Source organism: Tenrec ecaudatus, chromosome 12 (assembly GCF_050624435.1).
Source record: "Tenrec ecaudatus isolate mTenEca1 chromosome 12, mTenEca1.hap1, whole genome shotgun sequence".
Classification (NCBI taxonomy): Eukaryota; Metazoa; Chordata; class Mammalia; order Afrosoricida; family Tenrecidae; genus Tenrec; species Tenrec ecaudatus.
The window spans coordinates 50,990,756-51,015,778 of record NC_134541.1 but is presented as its reverse complement, the minus strand read 5'-3'; the positions used below and the strand labels follow the sequence as shown (position 1 = coordinate 51,015,778).

General features: G+C 42.4%; 1 protein-coding gene across 2 annotated transcripts in view; it reads right to left on the bottom strand.

Moving 5' to 3' along the window:
- SLC24A3 (solute carrier family 24 member 3) overlaps positions 1 to 25,023 on the bottom strand; it is a 420,646-nt gene that overhangs the window by 144,317 nt on the left and 251,306 nt on the right. For both annotated transcript variants that reach the window (XM_075564035.1, XM_075564036.1), the window contains exon 3: positions 3,616 to 3,692. In XM_075564035.1, coding sequence (XP_075420150.1) covers positions 3,616 to 3,692 — 77 coding nt within the window. The remainder of the gene's footprint in view (positions 1 to 3,615; positions 3,693 to 25,023) is intronic.

Here is a 25,023-nt window from a genome sequence, read left to right as displayed (position 1 = left end):
CAGTGTTACAACCACGGTGTCAATACACAGGGTCTTCCCATTTTTGCGGTTCCTCTACTTTACCTATGATGTCCCTTCCATGGACTAGTCTCTCCTGGTAACATGTCCAAAGGATATCCTTGCTTCTAAGGGACACTCTGGGTGTACTTCCTCCAAGACAGACTTGTCTGCTCTTCTGGCTGTCCTCAGTACTTTCAGTATTCATTTGTAAACACCGCAATGTAAATACATCAATTCTTTGTAGTCTTCCTTATTCACTGTCTAACTTTCACAGACATATGAGGCAATCAATAGTAACACAGCTGTCAGTTTGGTGTCCTGTGGTGGCTTGTATGTTGTTCTGATGCTGGAAGCGATGTCACTGGTATTTCAGATAGTATAACATGAGGAGTAGATGGCAGTGGACCTTTCAGGCTGAGAACACAGCATACTAGAAATCCCTTCTGAGTGATTAGACCCTACAAGCCTTATCAATCGCAGGAGGACACTGAGGCAGCTTAGAATGACGCAGAATACTGCTCATGCTACTATTACAAATGCCTTCTCACGGTAGAATGGGCCTAAAGACATGGATGGAGGAAAGCTTTGGGGGACGTTCACTTTTTAATAGGGCATGACTGAAAACGAGAAGAAACAGCTGCAGGCATCTAATAGTAATCAGACTGGAATGTATGAAAAATGGATTTAATTAAAGTTGTTAAAAATGAAATAGAATGCATGAAGATCAATATCCTAGTGTAGTAGATAGATTTTATGGCAACTTGCACTTTGGAGAGGTCGAGTCCCACCTGCCAATCAGGTTACAGCCTGATAATGCATCCTGGGAGGTGTGACCCACTGGGGACTCCTCCACTCCCTCTCTCTCTGTGCCTTCCACTTGGCTGAGACCTCCCTGGGTCTCTTTGTCTATCTCCAGGGGTGGCCCCATTTGAGTTGCCTGACCTTGAGCTCTACCAGCGCTCTACCATGTTTCCACTGACCTTACATCCATGGGACTCTGCACCAACTAGCCTGTGATCTTCCTACAGGCCACCTCATCTTTCTGCAACACAGGCCTACAGCGACATGAGTCTGCAGAGGGCTTCAGCTGGTATGGGGCCCTTGGACTTAAGATGGACTGGACTGGGATACCTTCCTGATACAAGATTACTTCTAGATATAAAGCCCTTTCTTATACATATATGAATTTCACTGGTCTTGTTTCTTTAGAAAGCCCAGCCTAACACCGCTAGAGATTAGTGAGTTGAAATGAACTGGTATTGACCATTTTGAGTTGGACAATCATAATGTTTACTATACTGGAAAGAGAAATTTAAGAGGAAGGGTGTCACATCCATTATCATAAAGAACATTTCAAAATGTATCTTGAAATACAATGTTGTCTATGATAGAATAATCTCTAACCCCCTACAAAAGATTCCCAATAATATAACTATTACTCAAATATTTACACCTACCACTAAAACTAAAGATGAAGAAACTGAAATTTTTCTACTGTCTGAAATTGATAAAAAATGCAATCAAGATGCATTGAATTCCAATCGTCTGGAATTCAAAAGTTGGAAATAAACAGGAAGAAATAATACTTGCAAAATATGCCTGGGGAATAGAAATAAAGTTGGAGATCATATGACCAGATTTTACAGGATCAAGGAATTATTCACAAAAAATGTAATTTTCAACAATGAATGGTGACTATATACGTGAATTTTGCCATATGGAATTCACAGGAATCAAACTGACTCTATGTGTAGAAAGATATGATGGGGAAGTTTGCTGTAATGAGCCAAAATAAGGCCAAGAGCTGACTGTGGAAAGGATCATCAGTTGCTCATATGCCAAATTCAAGTTAAAGCTCAGTATCAGCAGCTAAAATTAGTCCAGGAGCCAACTGTGAGACATGCTATTAATTACTCATTGGTAAGTTCAGGTTAAAGCTGAAGAAAATAAAAACAAGTCAATGAAAGCCAAAATGCAACCTTGAATAAACCCCATCTGATTCTAGAGAACATCTCAGGAACAGAGTTGACTCATTGAGCCATACTGACGCACCACCTGATGAACTGGGGAATGACATCAAGACTTTCATACGGGATGACAGCAAAAGGGCATTGAAAACACAGAACAGAAAGTGAATTCAGAGACAGCTTGTGGCTTTGGACCCCTTTCAAGAGTCAGTCTCTGAAGCCCACAGGGGCAGTTCTGCCCCGTCCTGTAGGATCGCTTTGAGTTAGAAAGGACTGGAAGGTTTGTTTTTTTCAATTCAGGTGAGCCTGAATCCCACAGAGCTGGGAGGCTCCATGACATGCCCAGGCCAGAAGCTAGCCTAGATTTTCCCTGGTCTGAAGCCTCTCCTTAAATACGTATTCACACATTCCCTCCTCGAACTTTCAAAACAAGAATCAGACGAATCAAAGTCCTGGTTCCGGAGAGGAAGATTATCGGGTACCAATGGACATTAGGAATCCATAAGACAGATGAATGAACTTTTCTTGAGCATCTACTCTGTACCAGAGACAGCGCCAATTGCTATTGCATTTAATTCAGTAATGTAACAAAGATTTTGTTCCTGCAGAGTACCAGGAATGGGCTTCGCTAGTAAGTCATGTACAAAACATATGGGGTTTACATGTGATTAAGGATGAGGGACATTAAGCAAACACACACATGTTGACCAGTAGTGTGGAGAATCATAAAGTTAGGTGCGGGAAAGATAAAGTCAGCGGTGGTTCGATGGAAGAATTCTCACCTTCTGTTCAGGAGGTTCTGTTCCTTCAGATCAGTCCCGGCTAATGCCCCTCATTCACAGCCACCACCTATTGTCAGTAGAGGTTTGCGTATTGCTAAGATTCTGAATAGGTTTCAATGGAGCTTCCGGACTAAGATAGACTAGAATAAAGGCCTGGCGACCTGTTTCCAAAAATCAGCATATGAAACCCTATGGAGCACAAGGGTCTGATCTGTGAGGTCATGGAAGGGGACAGGTTTAGCTAGCATTTCGTCTCATTGGGCATGGGGTCACCAGGGTTTGTAGACAAACTCAAAAGTTACAAAACCAAAAGGGGAAGACAGGCATTTAGAAAGGCTGACTAGGAAAGGCCTTCCCAAGAGAAGGACGTTTGAGCAAAGGAAGAAAGATTAAATAATGGCAAACAAGTTGATTCGACTTCTAAATCCAGGTTTTTGCCATGAAGAAAACAATTCAGAGAGCTATCTTCTGATCTTTAAAAACTGGTACAGTTCGTTTTCCTTATTTGCACTATTTATGTTCTGCAAAGTCTCCATAAACACTGAGTTAGCCAAAATCAAACCACCGCCCTTTAACTTGTGCTAGGCATTTTTTGTTGTTGTTGCCACTCTGCACATGCGAATGTCTGTGAAACACAGCGAGTGTGCCAGGAATATTTGATTGTGAAGATGTTCATTTGTGAATATAGAAATCTTAAGCAATAAGGAGCCTCCCACCCCCCTCCCCGCCCTGCCCGCATCCCCAGGGTTCTCAGAGGATCTCATCCAAAGTATTTGGAAGTGGCAGGGCTGCTGCAGCACGTAACTCCAACTCAGCCAGGCCCATCCTCTGGCCCCTTCAGGCAGAGCCTAGGGAGTGGTACTTACACAGAGCACATGGAGGACCACTGCCCCTTGTTTTCTGTCCTCATTGCTGAAGATGTCCTTGGGGAACTCCTCCAGGGCTGGAGAAGAGGGGAAAAAAAGCAACTCAGTACAGACAACTTGTTCAGTGCTATAGATTGATACAACGTCACCAGACCTGATTTTAGAATCCTGATTTGGATATGGGGTTGATCAACTTGGACAGGAAAAAAGGCACATCCTTGTTCCCATGACTTGTAGCAACCTAGGACTGAGGACGACTGCCTTTGTGCGTTTCTGAGACTCTAACTCTTTCCAGAGCAGAAAGCCTCATTTGTCTCCCAGGGAGCAGGTCGTGGTTTCAAATCGCTGACCTTGTGGTTCCCAGCCCATGTGTAACCCACTACACCGCCAGAGGTCCATCAATTTGACAACAATTAGATTTTTTTTTCATTTATTTCCCTGAATCTCTACCTGGAAGCATTTCCTTCAGGGAAGCATGCCAGCCACCAGTCACCCTGAGTTAGCAGAACCTGGGACACTGCATCCGAGGCTGTAGTTAAATACCGTATTAATACTTGCTACAGATGTTCTCGTATCGGCTCCAGTTTTATGCTGACTTTAAATAATTAATGAAGCAGCACATGCATGGCCATAGCACACACTGCTGTCCTAATGTTCTGTCAATTTCCTCTCATGATGACCAGTCCCCTTTTGCAATCTTCTACATTTTACTGTATGGATTCAAAATAGCTTGTTTCAGAAGGGATATATAAGTTCACTGGATTACCAAGGGGTTCAGGGAACAAATATGTTTAAGGAAAACTTGCTCTAATTTGTCTTTCATTTTCTTTTCTATTTCCACTCTATCTGCCCTGGCGTGGGTACTTGGGAGTTTTTCATCTATTATAATAACTCTCCTTTTTCTACTAGTGCCACACTTTTTAAATTAATAATAATATGTTATTGATTTTCCGGAACTTGGTGCTTTTCTGTTAACATTTCAAATGTTTGCACACAAGCCACCACTGAACTTTCCAGAAGAGTGTAAATTAGGACTTCAAGATTGTTACTTACAGTCTGTGTCACACAGCCTAGCAATCCCGAGATGTAGCACTGCCCTGACCCAAATGACTAACTACTCTGTTAAATTAGCGGGGGATAATGATGCAAGCGGATGGTGTATTTAGGGCGATCAAATGTTCAATGCGCGCTCTGCTGAAGCAAGAGGAAGATCAATCCAGAAATCATCCCATGTTCACTTTGAAATGCAGCACACAACTTCGATTTTATGTGTTTCCTTTCTATATCATTGTTTGCTTCTGACCAAAGCTGTTGAAATTAAGTTTCTATTCCCTGAGGTAGCTCAGAAGTTTGGCAAAGGTCAAAGCTGAGACCTGAAAATAAAGCAGTTGCGAATCACAAGTGGGTAGCTAGGAGCTCGCTGTGTGTGTAACTGGGTTAGGAGACTCAAAGATGAAGAGATGAGATGTTGACATGGTCGATCAAGCAGCTGCTTCCTAATGCTTGGTTCTTTGATGCTGGGTGTGTTGAGGGCTTTGGGGAATTTGGAGAACTCAATTCCAACATCAAAAGATGCCTTAAAGACTGGGAGGAAAACCTAGGACATGAGAGTTTGCTAATCCATGCTTTGGTTTCTGCCTTCTCCTTGATATGCCTACGTACCAGCAATAAGCTACCTGAAAGCGCCAGAGAGAAGCAGCAGAGGTCAACAACCAGCATGCCTCTTGCTGCGTGTTGGTGATCTCCAATGCTGTCCTCCTTGCAAAGCAACTCAGGAGCTTTTCTCCAGGAAATCTGGAACAGGGCACCTCGCTTTCCCAACAGGAGCCCCCGAACCCCACTGTTTTAGGCTCACAGTCACCCATTTTCTGGACGGTACCACTGTGGGTGGTATACCACCCCCAAGACGGTCCATTTCCTTACCTAGTTTCCTAGGTGGTCCCCTGCTCGAGGACATGAGCACAGGGCTATCCCTCCTGTGCTGGCTCTGGGGTGACCCACCCTCACACGGAACCTGGCTCCTTCCTTAGCTGTGGGCTCTCACACGTGGTCAAGAGTGCCTTCCCTGTGCTGGAGCCACAATTTCTCTTCCATGGATAAGCCAGCCACAGCCTCAGTGCAGCACATGACAGGGACTGCAAGTGGGGTCGACTCACTCACTTAGTTGAATGTGGTTGGTGAAAGGCTCGGGTGAAGGCAGGGTTTAGGTGGGACAAGATAGAAAGGATCAACTAAATGCTTTCTAATCAGTTTGCTCCCAGAACAACAATAATTCTGATTTGGTTGTTAATGAAATCGCCAAATAAACCCACTGCTGTTGAGTAGATTCTGATTCACCGGGATCCTACAGGACAGAGAAGAACTGGCCCATAGGGTTTCCAAGGCTACAATTTTTATGGAAACTGACGGTCACATATTTATCCCTCAGGGTGTCTAGTCAGCTTAGCAACAAAGTACTTCACCACTACACCACTAACATCCTTTGGTTGTTCATAACAGCACTGTAAGAATGACACGGTTAAATGTCTACCCGAGAAGCTCACCAACCCCCTCTCCCGCTCTTGCCACTTTCTCATTCTCGGATCTATCAGCAAGCATGATGGTGGTGATATTCATCACGACGACGACTTCCAAGGGCAAGAAGCAGCCCCGGTGGTGGTGTAGGTAAGCTGTGGACTGAGAGCTTGTGGTTCAAACCCACCAGCGGCTCCTCAGGAGAAAGATGAGTCTGCTTCCATTAGTGACTTAGAAAGCCTCAGAAACCCAAGATAGGGGTGTTATGAGCTACATTCAATGGATGTCAGTGGGTTTGGGATTCAAAGAACGCATGTACAACATGCGATGAGTATGTGTGTGTGTATGTATACATGTGTGTATGTATATGTATATGCCCACACCGTCTTTGGTGGGGAAAATGTTACAAGATTTCTTTTTAAAACCGAGTTGCAGTCACACGATGAGTCCTTTCATCCTGCCCACCCATGGTGGTCTTCCTTTCTATGCCCCACATGGCTGTGTTTTAGGTTAGTTCCTTGAAGATGAGGGCCTTGAATGTCAGCAAGGAATGTGGGAGGTTACCCGAGGCACCAGAGGGGAGAGGAGATGTGACCCTCAAGAGGGAGAGAAGCCAGTGCAATGATATCAGATTTGCGGGGGCCTTTCTCAGAGATGGTGTAAAACATGCCTCAGAATCACCCATCCAGGAGGTCAGTAGCTGGGTTTTAACCACTAATTCCCATTTGGCACTGGCTAGGGCTGCTCCCAAGGCACTTCTGTTAAGCTCTGCACTGGCCAGGCCAAAGACTACACCCAAGTAGCCTCAAGTGCATTTACGTGTGGAGGTATACTGATGCCCAATATCAACAACAGTCTGAATTCCTTGACCGTGCCATCTTCCAAGGATTCTGTGCATGAAAACTGGAAAATAGAGATGCTAGGTGCCTGGATGTGTGGGAACACAAAGGTCACGACCTCTGCATGCATAATTTGGCATCAGTGCAGTGTTTTGAGGGGGTGTCTGGTGGAGGCAAAAATTAAAATACACTGGCTGGGACAGACATCAGGAATCAGATGCAGCTGTGGTTAGCTGCTGTCAAGCAGGCTCTGACCCCTAATCACCTTGTACAAAACAGAATGAAGCACTGTCTGGTCCTGCATCATTGTCTTCATCCCAAGTGTGCTGGATGGCCCCTTACAGCACTTATACCTCTCTGTCTCACTGGGGGTCTTTCGCACCTCTGTCGGCCTCTACTAAACAGGATGCCCTTCCCCGTGATTGATCCCTCCTGATGATGTGCCCAAAGCAGGTGAGTTAGACAGTGTTCTGTTGTGATCCACAAAGCTTTCATGGACTGATTTCTGGAATTATACTGCCAGGCCTTTCTTCGTAGTCTGCCCCTCTGTGACCACTCCAGTGAACACTGCTCACCTAGGAAGCCCTGCTGGTATTTGAAATGCTGCTCGTATACTCTGCACCACAGCAACATACAAGCATGACGCTGGGACCGACGGGGGTGGGGGGCCGGGGGGAGGAGGATCCAGCCGGTTAGGGCCCAAATTGTAAGACTCCTACTGAAACATGCTTTTATGTCAGCCTCAAGTTCTTTCTTTCTTTCTTTTTGAAAGTATCAAGTTCTAATGATATTAAAAGCTTCTGGAATGTATTTGCAAAATACGTTGCCAGATGAGCCCAGAAGCTCAGAATGTGAAACGGGAGAGTGTTATGACCAGAAATTCCTTTGGACAGCTTTTCTATTCGAGGGAGGTCTCTAATGCTCGGCATTTGTCTCAATCATCCTTGACTTACGTACCATGTGCACAAGCCTATGATACACCTATTGTCATTTCATTAGGTGTTGGTTGGTCTTGGTTCTGAAGCAGTTTGTTATGTTTGTGTTTAATCTACATAAGACTCAGCTGGGACCAAGGAAAGCATCCTTAGTTGGGAGTCTGGACATGTGGTCAATCCCAGTTCTCCTATTGGGTAGCCTTTAGCTCAAACTACTGACTTTGTAGTTAGCAGTCCAACGATAACCTATTATGCCCCAAGTGCTCCTAAGAGTGTAGAGCAAATCCAAACCAAGCTCACTGCCATCAAGTGGATGCTGACTCTCCGTGACCCTATAAGACAGGGTAGACCAGCCCCCGGGGTTTTTAGAGATTGTAGCTCTTTACAAGGATAGAAAGCGTGTCTTTTTCCAGAGGAGTGGCTGGTGGTTTTGAACTGCTGGCCTTGCATTAAGCACTATGTCACCACAGCTCCTTTGAGTATAGAAAGCCTTTGTAAAATACCTATCACCATGGGTCTGGGCCACTTGCCACTATTATTAATCACTATAACAACAATAAGATGCTAGTTTAACATGGGAAGAGGATATTTCCCTGGCCTTGGACTGAAGGCGATGCTCTGCTAATTAATTCCAGAATGCCTTGCATGGGCACCTGGAGAGGAACAGCCCCATGCGAGGGAGAAAGGAGCAACCCGAGGTTCCCGAAATACCTTAAAAACCACGAGGACTCTTTCTGCTCTCTCTGAGTTAATGCTGTCTTCCCCATCATTTTCTTTTCATAGCATCTTGGCAGTCCAGGGGGACAGCAAAAGCACAAAGTACCGTTCCCATAGAAACCAGCCAGCATCGAGCTTTGATAGGATTCTCCTTACAAAGGCAATGCCAATCAGCATCCCATGGCTCTCGTAGTTGCTTCATCATGCCTGAGTTTTGTTGGATTAGTCTAAATGGTGGTGTGCAGGAATGAAACACGATTTTTGTGTCGTTTGGAAGAAAACAGCAGCAGGGACGTCCCTGGTGTCTTACTGCATATTGCACATACTTATTTCAAATGAAGCAGCCTGAAATGAAGATGACCATGTCCCAAAATACCCCGTTCCCCTAACACATCTGAGCAAAGGCAGCAGAGCCCTTGTAGCCCCCAGGACACCATTATGTCCCTGGGCACTTTGATCATGCAGCACTGAGTACATCTCAAACGCTCATTCCAAGGGTCAGTCCTGACGATGCTCAGCCATTTCCTCCTCAGCACTTTCATCTATCTAGGGATGTTCCTGGGATGAGCTTTTTGAAAACTCTTCAAGCTTATTTGAAAATTTTCGTAGCCCTCCATGCACTCTTCCCACAGAGTGGTTGGTTGGTTCGAACTGCTGACTTTGTGTGTGCTTGGGTTCCCTTTTTTAAAAAAAATTTTTTGGGGTTCAGCTATTTATTTATCTATTTTTTTCTGTTTTCTTTTCTTTCTTTCTTTTTTTTTTAGATCACTAAGTCTGTTCCACTAAAGGTGAGATTAAAATAGCTTGGATCCATCACTTGGAAAACATCTGTTACTGCACATGCATGAAAATTAAGGGAAGAATCTGATAATGCTAGGCAAAGGTAGAATTTTTATGCCCATTTTCCCATTTTCTTGGACAAATATTTCCCATTTTCTGTGTATGATATATCACAGCTTCCAATGAAACAGACAAGAGCAGTTTTCCTTCCAAATGTGCTTTAAAAGCCAAGTTTCCCATGAGGCTTTGAGAGTAGACCAAGAGTAGAATTCAATGACGAGGAAAGTATCTTTAGAAGGTCATTGTGCTGTGCTGTGATCAGCAGGTCAAGACTAGTAACAGCGTGGGGTAGAAGAGATCAAAGCTAGGGACTTTCCGATCTCCTTGGGTGGCTCGTAATTTTTTCTTGTATATTTCACTTTATGGATAATGTGTTGAAGTGACTCTAGATTCTATGATCCTCTGAAGAGTCTTTTTTCTAAGAATGAATTTGAATTACTGGAGTGTTGTTTTTTGTGGTGCTTTTAGGCTTTGTTATTTATATAAAAAATAAGTTTTAAGTATTTCCTTAGTGTTAGTACGCGGCCGTTCTGAGATATGCAGAGACAGCCCAATTTGCTAATCAACCCCCTTTAATTTGGGGAACTTGAGCTCCAAGTTCTGTCTCCTTCAGGAGGTTGAAATATCTTCTCATCTCTTTCAGCTCTTATTTCCTCTACCTACTTCTCATCTCCCAGGCAAGCACAATTCAAGGGAAGTTGGAATTGAAAACGTTTATCTTTAGATTCGGGGACGCCCTCTCTGTGATTTCTTCTTTTTCAAGATATCCCCACACAAGTTTTACTTGCTGTAGGCATTCCAATCTCTCCTACCCAAACGATTGCCGCCTTCTCCTCGCGCCCCGTCCTCTGTGTACTGCATGTACTGGAGAACTGCATTAGGGAAAACTGATTGGTATGGCTGTCCTCCAATATGGGTTCTGTCTTTCAAGGCTCTGCTTACTTTATTTACTTACTTTCCAGAGCCTTCAAACAGTTGTTTTTCTTTATCTTGTCCAGAATTTAACATTGTTCCCACAGGAGAGTTTATCCATTAAAAGTTACTCTACCATGAATGACAGAAGTCCAATATCAATTCTAGAATGCATATTGAACAGTTATAACAGAATATGCTCTGGGCCTCATTCTTGAAAGAAATCCAACTAGAAAGCTCCTTACAAGCTGAAAGTATACCTTTTATGAATGGCAATAAGACAAGGAGGCTCTTTATCAACACTCATTCAATATTGTACTGGGAGTTTTAGCCGGGACTATTAAACAACAAAATCAAACCAAATGCATGAAAGTAGGTAAAGAAGTAAAACTCTACTTGTGGGTGATATGATTCTACACATAGAAAATCCCAAAAGACTTGACAAAAATTGTGGTACTAATGGGAAGATTCAGCAGCAAGATCAATATATAAAATCAGTTGGATTCCTTTATACAGAGGAAAAGAGGTCTGAAAGGAAACCTAAGAAGTAATATCATTTACAATTATTACCCCAAAGATGAAACACTTGGGAATAAACCTAACCAGAGAAACACAAGACCTGTACAAAGAAAAATACAAATCACTACTACAAGAAACCAAGAGACCTATGGAAATAGAAGCAGGTTACATAGTCATGGACGGGAAGACTTAACATTGTAAAATACTCGCCCAAATGATCTATAAGTATAATACAATCTCATTCCATAGCCTAGTATCATTCTTTAAAAATGTGAAAAAGCTAGTCATCAACTTAATATGAAAAGGAGAGAGACCCCGTATAAGTAAAAGCACCAATAAAAAGCAGAACCAATTTGAGAATGATGATGGCAACAAATGTACATATGTGCTTCACACAATGGATATATGTATGGATAGTGATAAGAATTGTACGAGCCCCCCAATAAAATGATTTATATCTATATAGATATATATAGAGATATATATAGATATAAAAGAACCAAGTGGGAGGCCTCTCACTTCCCAACCTTAAAGACAGAAATGGTAGTCAAAAACAGCCGGGTTTTGAGACAATAATATATGCATAGACCAATGGAACACAATAGAGAATCCAGGGCCATTAAATGGCCATTAAATGGCCTTTTTGCATTCTCAACTCTGTTTCCCCAGTAAAGGGAGGCTGTTGAAATCTCTCCTCATCTGTTTGTCTTTCAGATGTTGTTTCATATTGTTGTTAGGTACCATTGAGTCGGCTCTGACTGATAGCGAACCTGGGCACAACAGGACGAAACACTGCCTGATCCTGTGCCACCACCACTACTGTTCCCAGGCCCGAGCCCATTGATGCAGCCACTGTGTGAACCAATCTCATGGAGGGCCTTCCTCGTTTTCACTGCCCTTCCACTTTAGCAAAGACAATGTCCTTCTCCAGGGACTGGTCTCTCCTGACATGTCCAAAGTCTCGAAGATGAAGTCTTGCCATCCTTGCCTCTGAGGAGCACTCTGGCCTTACCTGTTCCAATACAGGTCGGCTTGTACTTTTCTCAGTCCGTAGTAATTTCAATAATCTTCACCATCACTATGATTCAAATGCATTGTCCTCTTTGGTCTTCCTAACCAATATCCAATTTCACATGTCCATGAAGCAATGGAGAATGCCATGGCTTGGGTCAGGCACACCTTAGTCTTCAAAGTAATATCCTTGCCTTTCAATACTCTAAAGAGATCCTGTGCAGCAGATTTATCTAATGCTACACATATTTTCAACTCTCGACTGCTGCTTCCATGAATATTGATTGTGGATCCAAGCAAGACAAAATCTTGGACTACTTCAACTTTTCCTCCATTTACCATGATGTTATCTATTGGTCCAGTTGTGAGGATTTTGGTCTTCCTTACACAGAGTGGGGATCCGTACTGAAGGCCATAATCCTCAGTCATCATCAAGTGCTTCAATTCATCCTCCCTTTCAGCAAGCAGGGTATGGTAGGATATAACAGCATTCCAAAGCCTTGAACTCTAACTATTTCAAAGTCAAGGCATTACAAAGATGCAGCTGTGTGACAATGATGAGGCTTCTGACAGATTAGGCTTTCAGAATGTGTGAAAAATAATACTAGAAAACGACTTCCGTCAAGTTGAGTGAAATAATTTTCAACTTTTTTTTGGGGGGGGTGTAATTTGAAGATTCTCTTATATCATAAATATCTGATCTGATACCACATGAAGTAGGCAAATTGAAACTCACAGCAATGGAATTTAGGTGCTTAATTGGTGCTTTCAAGCAGGATTTCAAACTGGTTCATTCCAGTCCAATGCCCTGCTGATAATTTGCATTTCTACCCTAGTTATACTAGATCAGATATTCTGCATTGTAACGAGATCTCCAGGTGATTCTTTGGTATGCATAAAATGAATATCTCGTTAAAAACATAGATTTTGATTCAGTATATCTCAAGTCAAAATGCAAACTCTCAGCATGAGCGTTGAATGGAATGAACTAATTCAAAGGCCTGGTTTCAAGTCCTGACAAAATTATAAAACTTATGCAATAGAAAAGAAAGATAGGCAGCAGGAAAATCTTTTGACTAAATCTTACCATTATATAAAACACATTCAATTTTCTGGAAGGAGAAGAAAACGTCTTACTTCTTTAGGTGAGGTTAAAATAAGGTTCACCACTACTCTTGTTCAAAGTAGAGGGGAAGCCGGCAGTGAGGAGAAGGAGGGAACACTTTTGCTTTGTGCGTGCATCCGAACTCAGTGACATCCTGGGTTACAAGTGCAGACCTCCACAGCCTCCTCAGAAATATTATTTAGTGACATTATTAGCTATCTTGTATCTTTTTACTTTCTTATATTTCATTTGTAGCAGTTAAAAGTTTGTGCACATAATTACTTAAAGTAATCAACATGATTATCTGGGGGGAGAAATGCAGAGGCAAGTGCAGTAACAGGGCAGAATGACGTGGTACATTGGATGTGGCAGCACAGAAGCCAGATGCAAATGTGTACATTTATTGTCAAAAGGGAGAACAAATGATAAAGTCTTAAATTTTAACCGGACTAGTCTCATCCCTGGTCGATGGTCAGAGGAGATTCGCCAGAAGCTGGGAACACTGCAAATGGCTTTAGGCTTTCAGTATCATCCATAGGCTTCTGCAAGCCGGGTGCTCAGCTTTTGAGCTCAATGCCTCCCGTCTTAGATGTTACTTGCACTCCTTGGATCACACAGGCTTCTCCTGTGTGGACTGAGTTGTCACCTCACATAGATTGTTGCTTGTTTTAAGAAAAATCTTTAAGACCCAGATACTATTCTTTCTCACCGCCAACCACCAGGTTAGTTCTTCACCACACTGTTGGTGCATGAATATCTTCTGTGATCTCTTCAGGAGGGCAAGTTTCAACTAGGCCACATCCTAAGAATTCACTGTTCTTAGATTAGGGCTAGGATTAAGTGCAAGCTCAAAATCCATCCATATTATCTGTTTTATGTAAGTCCCTGGTCTACTTTAAAAAACATCATTATCATTATATTGGGGAACATTATCCCCATATATATGGTAATTCTAAGAGTAATACACTTTAAAATATATGTAGAAATAAAACAACATACAAGGAGTTGTACTGATTTTTATATACACCAGTTACCCAGGAGAGCATCACACACCATGCCCTGTCACACACTCAGCTAGCTCACTTTTTACTTTCCCAGTGTCGTACGGAGAAACAATGTCCTGGGTAGCTTTGGAGGGACCCTCGTGGCATGGGGGATTATGAGTTGGACTGCTAACTTCAAGGTCAGCAGTTCAAATCCACTAGCCACTCAGTGGGTGATAGATGAGGCTTACTACTCTCAAAATGATTTACACTCTGATAAACCCACAGGGGCGCTTGTACTCTGTCTTATAGCATCGACATGAAGTGGAATCGAGTCAATGGCAGTGAGTTTGGTTTTTGATTTGGGGTAGTTTTATTTGCATTTTTTAAAACCCTAAGATGTTTTTTTCCAATTAGTTGGGATTTAATAAATATAACAACATATCATTCCATATTTCAATCATGTCAAGTAGAAGTGTACGATTGCGACCACAATCAGTTCCCCACCATTCCATTTCTGTATGGACTCCTTGACATCCTGTCCCTTTGACCCCACCCACCCACTGCACCCCACTGCTCCCGAAACCCTTGCTCTACTTGCTGTCCCTATGGGCTCATTAGCCCTGGGTTTGCTATAGGGAAAATGGAAACGCATATAACACAGCTTCAAGAGGGTGACCTCCATTGACATGACACCTCTGAGACACACTCTACTACGAATGCACAAAAGCTGAACAAAATAAAACAGGCTGAAAATACAGAGAATCTAGGAAACCTGATCAGGTCCAGCCAGCGTCATAGGGGGGATCTACTGACAAAGTTTGAACTGTTCAAGTCAGATTTATGCCTTTGGTCCTCAACACTCCTCTCTCCCAAGCTCTCTGTTTAGTGTCCACTTTCCTCCCGTCCCTCAGTTTTAGATAGGGGAAGTCCTCTGGAGGCGTGTTTCCTAGGTAGCTCCACAAACGACTCTTGGGCTCCTACTGTCATCCATCGCCTTCTGCACATCAGATCCTCATAATTTTAGGCTCTGATACTGATCCCTCCTTCGACTTTGTATGATTTGAATTCCGATTCCTCAGGGACTGATGATGGTGCGCTTCTCCCATGGGGACTTAGCTGACATCTCTCGTAGACGGTCCCTTGGTTGGAGACAAGCCTTTAAAAGCCCAGATGCTATTTTATCTGATAGCCGCGCACCATCATGTTCTTCACCACATTTTGCTATAGAAGGTTTTTGTCCAAAGTTTACATAGCATTCAACAATTTCTCATTTAAATTTCAACACAGATTTGTCAGCAACATTGTATTTTTTCAAAATGTGTTAACATTCTTTTCATGTGCAGTCTGAGTGTTCTGTTTGCAGTATTCTTTCTTCCCTGCCTCATCGTATCTTTGTTTTAGAGTACTTTTTGACCTTTTTGTCTTATATAGTTGGTTTTTGTTTTTAAGTTTTCAGTTTTCCTGATGCTGGGTATCTTTCAATATATCTAATGCCATTTTATTTCAATTGATGTTTAAATGACAGCCTACCTCGGTTGCTCAGAAGGCCTTCTCCTTGATCTACAGATCAATTCTATTGCTGAATTTATCTCCTGTTTCCTTAGTTGGCTGTGATGCCCTGGAACCTTGTGCCCAATATCACAGAAGAATATTACACCGATTCCCAGAATGCAGCTCTAGTAGAAACCTAACCTGGCCCAGCAGTGATGAGGCAGTCATCCAAACTCCTGATCCTGTGGTCACATTCGCTCAGTCCTCAGTATCACATGGCTGTATCGTTGCATTGGCAGCTCCCACTCTAGTGTCCACAGAAAAAGAGCCAGCTCCTCTGGGAACCATTTAACCTCATGCATAAGAAAAACACCTAGCACAATGTAGGGTTCTGTGACTCCCACTCTTCTCAAGGTTCACATAGTTTGCTGTGGTCCACACAAATGCCTTAGCCAGAATCCATGACATCAGCAGTGATATCCCTTGTTACAAGTCCTCTTTTGAATCCTACCTCCAGCAGCTATTAATCTATTGCTGCCACCATTGTTGGATGATCTTCAGCAAAATTTTACTTGCATGTGACAGTAACGATATTGTCCTTGAATTTGGCCATTCTGTTGCGGTACCTTTCTTTGGAATGGGTATAAATATGGATCTCTTCCCGTTGGGCAAGTAGCTGTCTTCTAAATTCCCTGGTATGGAGTGCTTCCAGTGCTTCATCAGCTTGTTAGTCAGAACAAGGACCTCTACTGGTGTCGTGGGTTACAAGTTGGGCTGCTAACTATAAGGTGCGTGGTTTGAAACCACCAGGCACTCCACGGGAGAAGGATGAAGCTTTCTGCTACTCCGAAGATTTATAAGCTCGAAACCCTAGGGAGCAGCTCTGCTATGAATTATAAGGTCCTGTGAGTCAGAATCCACTCAATGGCAGTGGATTTGTTCATTTTATATGCTATGTCTCCAAAAAAGAGTCTCTTCAGGCCCGGCCTCTAGCTTACATAATGACTACCATTTAGATGCCACCCTTTCTATACATGACAGTACACTTGACCTTTACCCCCGAACCTATTCTTGCTCTCCACTCCTGATCTCTGCTAAGCCACACACAGAGGAATTTCTCCTGCTTTCCTGTGTAGATACTCAGTCAATGTTCTCTTTTGCATCCTACAAAACTTCCTCTTCTGCCCACCTCTGCCATCACGGCCCTCTCTAACCTGGACCGATGAACAGGCCTCTTCAACATTGCTCTGGCTTTCGCTCTTGCCACCCACGGTCCATTTTTCCCATGAAGCAACCTCCGTGAGCTTTCAAAATGCAAATCCGATTGTGTCACTTTTCTGTCTCATACAAGCACCTGCTTGGTTCTTTCGCAGCATTTATCGTGGGCTGTAATTACTTTGGCTATTTACTTGCCTATTGTCTGCTTCCTCCAACTGGAGCATAATCTCAGGGCTCGGTGACCCTGCCTTAACAAACCACCATGCCTGGTGTGCAGTGTGCAGTATACAATCAGTAAATACCTACTGAAAATGTTATAAAAACACTTTGGGTGGAGATCTTCGAGTCTCATCTCAGGCTTACTGTGTCTCCTTGTCAGCAGAATGTGTGTTCATGAAATGGCAAGATGTGCTTAAATTGGCACAGACCTTGGCCAAAGAAAGACCACTGGAAGAAGTTCATCACTGCGGAACCTTTTATCACCCTCAGAACCTGACGCTTCTAATTATAGCCCACGATGAAAGATTCATGAGCTCCAGCTGTGCTTTATCAGACGGCTGAAAATTAGAGACGTCCATCATAATGGACAGCTTCACATTTGTTACTACTCAGCAAATGCACATCTTTTATTATCTGCAAAGTAAGGCTGGCCAGGGTGATACTTAGGAAACTTAAAGGCTTCCCCATAAGAGCAAAGATTATGTTTCACTCTCCGTTCAAATGCAACCCCCCCGACAAACCTCCCACTAGATATTCCCTGAAGTTAGAGGAGGCCACGGGGTTCTTAGATGCTCCCTTCTGGTGTGGCTTACCTCCATCCAGCTCATCGCTGCCGACACCAATGTAAAACTTGCTTTTTGTCACAAAGCAACAAACTATATTTCTTCTAGAAAAAAAATATATATGAGGGGGTACCTTCCTCTCCCCCCCCCACACACAAAATGGAGAAAAGCTCCACTGGGTGGATCTTTCATAGTACACATTTTTCCTGCTAGTCAACCATTAAACAACACCTCTGAGTTGGTGCACTCAGTGGCATCATCTGGGAAAGTTCTCTCTGGTCACAATGAATTTTTTCATAAAAGCAGTTTTGCTTGGAGCTTGTTTTTTTGCGATGGCCAATTTAAGAGAACAGCATGTGGCCATGAAATTTTGTTTCCTGCTCGGGGAAAAATGCTACAGAAATTGTTGTGATATCAAACACAGTTTACAAGGGCAGTGCTATGGGAAAAGCTCAAGTGTACGAGTGATTTTCTCATTTCAAAAAGATGAAATGTCAATTGAGGACACAAACTCATTCCGGATGTCTGTCAACTTCCCCAATGGACAAAAATGTCAACTTATAGTGCATTTGAATTTCATTCCACCAGGTCAGACTGCGAATCAAGCTTTCTATTTAGAAGTTCTGAAAAGATTGCATAACAGTGTGGGACAAAAAAAGCTGGATGTGTGGTAGATGGGGACTGGTTTTGCCACCATGACAATGCACCTGCTCACGCAGCCATCACAGTGCACCAGTTTTTGGCAAAAACAGCATGCCTCTCTTGCCCCATGCACCTTAGTTACCTGACCTTCGTGCAACTTCTTTTTGTTCGCACAAATGAAGAGGGACATGAAAGGACAGTGATTTGACAACATAGAAGAGGTGAAGAAAAAAAATGAGCGAGGTGCTGTCAGCCATCCAAACCAATAAGTTTGAAATATGTTTCCAAGAATGAAATTGCAGATCTGACACATGTATTAAACATAATGAAGAGTACTTTAAAAGTGATAAGGTTGTTTTGTAAAAAAAATTTAAATAGTATTGGGGGAAAATCTGTTTTTTTTTTTGGGTAGTCCCTTGTATACTCTCTCATAAATCTAACTTGCTTGATTTTATTTTCAAAACCACTTTATTGGAAGTTCATACAGATATCACATCATTCCACAGTTCAGTCCCATCAAGCAGAATTGTACAATTGCTGCCACAACCAGTCTCCAAACATTCTCTTCCTTCCTGAACTTATTAGCTCCCCTTTACTCTGCCCCACCACCACTGTACCGCAGCTCATATTCTACTTGATTTTTGAAGCAGTTTGGAAGTAGCAAACCTGATGGTTCCTTCTGTCTCAAACTTCAGAATAAATGCAAAGTTTTTCAAATCAACCTGAAACAGTGACAGGCAAGCCTGGGTCCTTGTTTGCTGGCATCTGTATGGAGGAGGTAAGGGTGGGAGGGGGGCACTGTCTAGGAAGCAATGTCTATCGATGGTGATAGACAAATTTAGCAACAGATATAGGTGAGAATGTACAACATGATTAGTGAATATGATGTCAGTGACTTATATATGTCAAACAACACTAAATTGACAAATGTGTTATATAAAGTCTAACACGATATGAAAAAAATGTAGATTTTTAAAGCTTATATTTGGTCTACTTCTAAATGGACTTAAAGCAGTTTACAAGAGAATCAAATACAAATAAGATAGCTAAAGGGAAAAGGAAAAGGATAATTTAAAGCAGTGGTTCTTCACATCCCCTTTGATCCACAAGAGAGGAGTCCCTGACCTACCAGCCAAAGACAACAGAACACACTGCCATCCTTTGGTTCCGAGGTAGCTTTAAAAGAGGCAGTTTCCAGACTGTATCCAGAGATTCTGATTTAATTGGTAGAGGGTAGAATCTGGGGTTTGGCTCCCCCCGCCCAACTCCCTACTGTGATAGAGGCATTGACAGAGAGAAAGCCGAGTTAGTTACCAAGTCCCGGTATGACCTGCTGAGTACATTTAGGCAGCGACTTTGCTTGGACATTTTTAGCCTTTGTGGCAAAAGGGAAACACACTGAGCCCCACTAACTTCAATTTCTGCTCAGAGAAGACAAAGACATTGGTCTGCAGAGAAAAAGCTATTCGGTTCTCCCAGAAGACCTCAGACTCCACCATGAACTTAACGCACACATCCTATTCTATAGACTTAGGAACAGAATAGACACACCATCAACGATGGATCTGTGGGAAGTATTGCATATTTTTGGATCACAATAATTTTTTGGATCGAATAATTTTTTGGATCACATGTGATTTGTAGCAACTAATAGAAACAAGAAGGTTCTTTGATTTTACTGGAAAAATAAAAAGATATTTTCTAAGCCCTTTAAGGGAGAATCTGCTTTAAGCAATATCTGGGGGGGACTAGAAAGTGTGGGTTTTTCCCACAATTGCTGATGGCAATCCCCACTCCTAGGCATTCCCAACTCTCCATCCTGCTACCTCCCAGCAATGTTCTTGACACATTTTTCTTTTAAATTCTCTAAATATTTTACATATTATGTAGACATTTATAGATGTTTTTACTACCCAGACAATAAGGGGGTACTGCCAAAAAAACCAGAATCACACTGGGTGAAGCACAGCTTTCTTAGTCTGCATTTTCCCCTCTAGGCAAGCATCGAGCAACTCACACTGAGTTAGTGCACCCAGTGACATTGCCGGGGAAGGTTCTCTCTGGTCACAATGAATTTTTTCATAAAAGCTGCTTCACTCAAACTTTGTTTTTTGTAATGGCCGATTTCAAAGAACAAAATGCAGGTGTGAAATTTTGTTTCCTACTCAGAAAAATGCCTCAGAAACTATCGTGATGTTGAACACAGCTTACAAGCACAGTGCTGTGGGGAAAAAAATCAAGTATACAAGTGGGTTTCTCATTTCCAAAAAGGCAAAATGTCAATTGAGGGCAAATCTCATTCTGGACGTCCACCAACTTCCCAAAAGGATGAAAACATCGACTCGTAGTGCATTTGGAGTTCGTTCTACCAGATCAGACTGTTAATCAAGTTTTCTATTTAGAGGTTCTGAAAAGACTGTGTTAACAGTGTGGGGCAAAAAGGGCAAGATTTGTGGCAGCGGGGGACTAGTTTTGCCACCACGATAATGCAGTTGCTCATGCAGCTGTCTCTGTGTGCCAGTTTTTGGCAAAATAAAAGCATGCCTCTCATGCCCCAAGCACCTGACTCACCTGACCTCACTCCATGTAACTTCTTTTTGCTTCTGCACACAAAGAGGGACATGGGAGGACAGCGATTTGATGATATAGAAGAGGTGAAGAAAAAAAACGAGGACCGTGTTGTCAGCCATTCACACAGACGAGTTTGATAAATGTTCCCAAGAATGGAACTGCGGAGTTGACAAATGTAGTGAGTGTAATGGAGAGAACTTTGAAGGCGATAAGGTTATTTTGTAAAAAAAAAAAAAAAAAAAAAGAGTAAATACATAGCCTGGGTTTTGTGGGGAGTACCCCCATAGATATTGACATGTTAAGTAGTTATATTACTAGCTAAAACATCACCAGGGTCGTTCCTCCACCTAAATACAATGTCTGATCTCTGTTCAATGTTTAATAAATGGTCCTTAATATTTTTAAGACACTCAATATAGAGTCTCTCTGGAAGCGGAATGTAGTTTTTTTTTTAATCTAAAGGTGGTCTGAAGGACACTTGGGGGAACCGTTGGAGTACCTTCCTCTTATTTTATCAATTACTTCCTGAGCACTGCCAAGGTTGACAGGGCCATACAAAGTGAGCAGGTAATTTCTGCCTAACCCCTAGGTCTGCCGTCTTTCAATGCCTATTACGGCTCAGGGGATCTGGAGTGGGACCTAATGCTGTACATTTCTATCAAGCTCTTAGGTGATGCTTATGCCATTGGTTTGTGGACTACTATGAATTGCAAGGCTCTTGGGAACCTAGGAGAATAATGACAACAGGACTAGGTCGCAGGTGCCCAAGGGAATGTTCTCAAGGACAAGACATCACATTATGAAGAACACCCTTCAAAAGCATATGAACACAGAGAGAAAATCATTTTTTAGTACTGGCCAACTTGGAAAAGTTGAAGTTGTTCACCAGCCTTCCCACTTACTTGTTGAAATTAGTTAAGGAAAGTGGAGGAGGAGGAGGAGATGAAGGAGGAGGAGGCAAGCAAGAAAAAGAAAGAAGCAACAGCAGGAACAGAAACTTTGGGAAAGAAGACTTTGACTTTCCTCCCTATTACCTTGAGACTGGTCATCATTAACTTCGGGAATTTTAATTTTCTGTTTCCCTAATAGCCCTGATGATTCCCTAGGGTTTCCCAGGAGATTCAAAGCTGGATAGGAGATCTTTTACCGAATGGGAAATTGTTCTTTGGGAGTGCCTTTTCCGGAGCTTTCCTGTTCAGTATCTTTCAAGTAGCTCCAGGTAAAATCAACTAAACTCAGTGCTCCTTGGTTGGTAGCAATCCAGTTGGGGAGTAGGACTGACCTACAGGGTTTTCAAGGCTACAGAGATTTATGAACACAGACTGCTGCTTCATTCACCTGCAGAGCATCTAGTGGGTTTGAACTGGTGGCCTTTCGGTGAGCAGCTGGTCACCAATGCACCACCAGATTCCTGAGCTCCAGAAAGGAAGAGCATGTTAAATGCAAGTCGCCAACAGAGTTTTCTTTATGGAGCTCTGAAGCTCTCTGAGTGCCCCACTCTAAGTTTAAGAGAAGGCCCAATCTTACAGTCTCATTACATGATTAAAAACCATGTTAGTTGTGGTTATGGACTAGGAAAGGACCATTTGAATTATCTTATGGTTATTCTAGAAGCCTGGCTGAGAACACACATCTACAGGGCTTTAAAAACCATGGTGACTGATCTATAGCACATTCGTAGATCCAGGTATAAAAACAATTCTAAAAAAATTTTAATTTTGTAGCATTAGGAAAATCTGACTAAATGTGGGTGAGGAACTCGAGTCACTTCTTGTATGTCTAAATTTGAATTAATTTAGAAGGAGACTCAGAGATGAGGACTGAGTAATTATTTCAGAAGCAATTATTTCCTCAATGGAATCAACCACAGAAAACATCAGATCGGAGAACTGAGCGACGTTGTGTTCTGCTGTACGTGGGATAGCACATTACAAAGTTCCTCACTTCCTCAGATAGGACTATCTCTTAATCTTTCAGAGGAGTGAAAATAGTGTGAACTTTTCACTGGCATTCTATTCCGTAAATAATTTAAATTGCAAAAGGTGGGTTTCCTTCATAGAATTCAATAAAGTATTTTCATATTAAGTGAAAAAAGCAGGCCATAAATAATTGTTACTTCAGTCTGAACTTGCATCTCGCAATAAAAAATGCTGCCTGAAAATTTCCCAGTCTAATTTTCTCATTTTAAAGTTAAGCCCACGGAGGTACAGTCATTGAAGTCACACAGCAAATTAGGTAGAGCTGAGTAGCACGCAAATGATCATTACCCCCTCTGGTCATAAAGTACAGAGCTCTAGAGCTGACGGTGTGCCTTTGGTTCTGACTCATCGTCTGTGCACAGAAGTAAACACTGCCTGTCTTGCAGCGTCCTCACAACTGTTATGTGTGAGTCCATTGTTGGAGCCACTGTACCGCTGGTCTTATGCGTTTTGCTGATCCTCGACTTTAACAAGCAGGCTGTTCTTTTCCAGGGACGGGTCCTTTTCATTAACATGTCCAAAGCACATGAGATAAAGTTTCACAATCTTCATGTCTAAGAAGATTCTTTCTGTGCTTCTTCCATGATCGATTTCTTTGTTCTTTTGACAGTCCATGGCATTTTACTGTCAGTCTTCTTTTACAGCACTATAATCCGAATGCATCGATTCTGTTTGTCTTTGTTCGCTGTGCAGCTTTCACATGCATGCGAGGTGGCTGGAAATACCACGGCTGGCTCAGGCTCACCTCAGTACTCAAAAGTGACCTCTTTGCCGTTTAACCCTTGAAAGAAGTCTTGTGCACCATGCTTCACCAGGGCACCATGTTGTTTTTTTGACTGTGGCAAGTAGCATGAAATCCTTGAAAAGGTCAATCTTTTCTCCATTTAGCATGATGTTATCTAATGGTCCAGTTGTGAGGATTTTTGTTTTCTTTAGATTGAGATGCAATCCATAATGAAGGCTATAGTTCTTAATATTCATCAACAAGTGCTTCAATTCTTTCTTGCTTCCAGCAAGCAAGGGCATATCATCTGCATATTGCAGGATGTTAAGAAGCCTTTCTCCAATCCTGATGCCATGTTCCATTTCTGATAGCTCAGTTTCTCAGCATACAGCCGGATTAAGTTCGGTGACAGAATACAACCCTGATGCACACCTTTCCTGATTCTAAACCAGCATTCCTTTGTTCTGTTTGCATGATTACCTCTGGGTATGCATACGGGCAGTTCTCTGAGCTGTCAGACCTGGTATTATGCCAGTAGAATTTTCTTTATGCTCAAGTCCCATGCTGGAGTCTAGTCTTTTTCTCTCTTATGTTTGGATGTTTTTCTAGATGTGTTTTGGAGTTCTTTATTTACAGGGTCACATAACATAGAGAGGAGCCAGGCCTGGCATATACTTCCTCTTCACTAATCCCAGGAAAAAGTGCAGGCTCCACTATTTAAGCTTCTAAGATATCACAAGGAGCCTCAGGACAAAGTCTCTGTGAATAGAGTCCACCTGCTAGATTGAGTCCTTGGGAGGGCTTGGTGGCTGTGCAACAACGAGTACATTTTCCGGACTTCCAAGTGCAAGCCGCCAAGGCTTGAAGCCATCCTTAAGATCCACGTTCATCCTCCCTGCCTGTCCTGCTCAATGATCAAGGTTTGGGACTCATAGATTGGTTGAGGTTTTATGAATAGCAAGTAGCTGCAGAGAGGCCAATTGAAAGGATCTGAAGAGGAGGGTGCACATGAAGTCTGTTTCTAGAGTGCATGCATGCAAATACTGTCTTCAGAAGAAAGCCCAAGGATGGATCCAAAGCACAGTCAGGATCTTTATCTAGAGTATCTTTCCTGAAGAAAAGTTTTATAGATCAAGATGATGAAGGTAAGTACAACAAAGGATGCCTGGAGAGTTCATTGTCTGGCAGCATAAAGAGAGAGCTTTCTTGGTGAGATAAATTTATTTTCTCTTCCTCAATACATCATAAACTGATAGCTCATTCATCTTTGTAAAAATTTCCAATAGAGAATATAGTTCCTTGTACACAGTAAGTACCTAATCAATGTTACCGTGTACGTAGTATGGTGACACTTCTAATTTTAGTTCTGATTGTTTCGCTTCTCTTTTGATTTGAGGTCAGATAAGTGTGTTAGTATGAGTAGATTTCCTTGCTGATAAAGAGGGATACCCAGCAGAATAAATGGAGAAAGGGAGAAGGGAGTTGTTTTGACAGTGATTCTATCAGCTACCCCAATTTCTATTAGTGCACATTTTCATCTACATACCATAATAAACTATTTAAGGAAGACAAGAGAATGGATGCATTCTAAATTGGAAAGGATCTTGAATATATACCACCTTA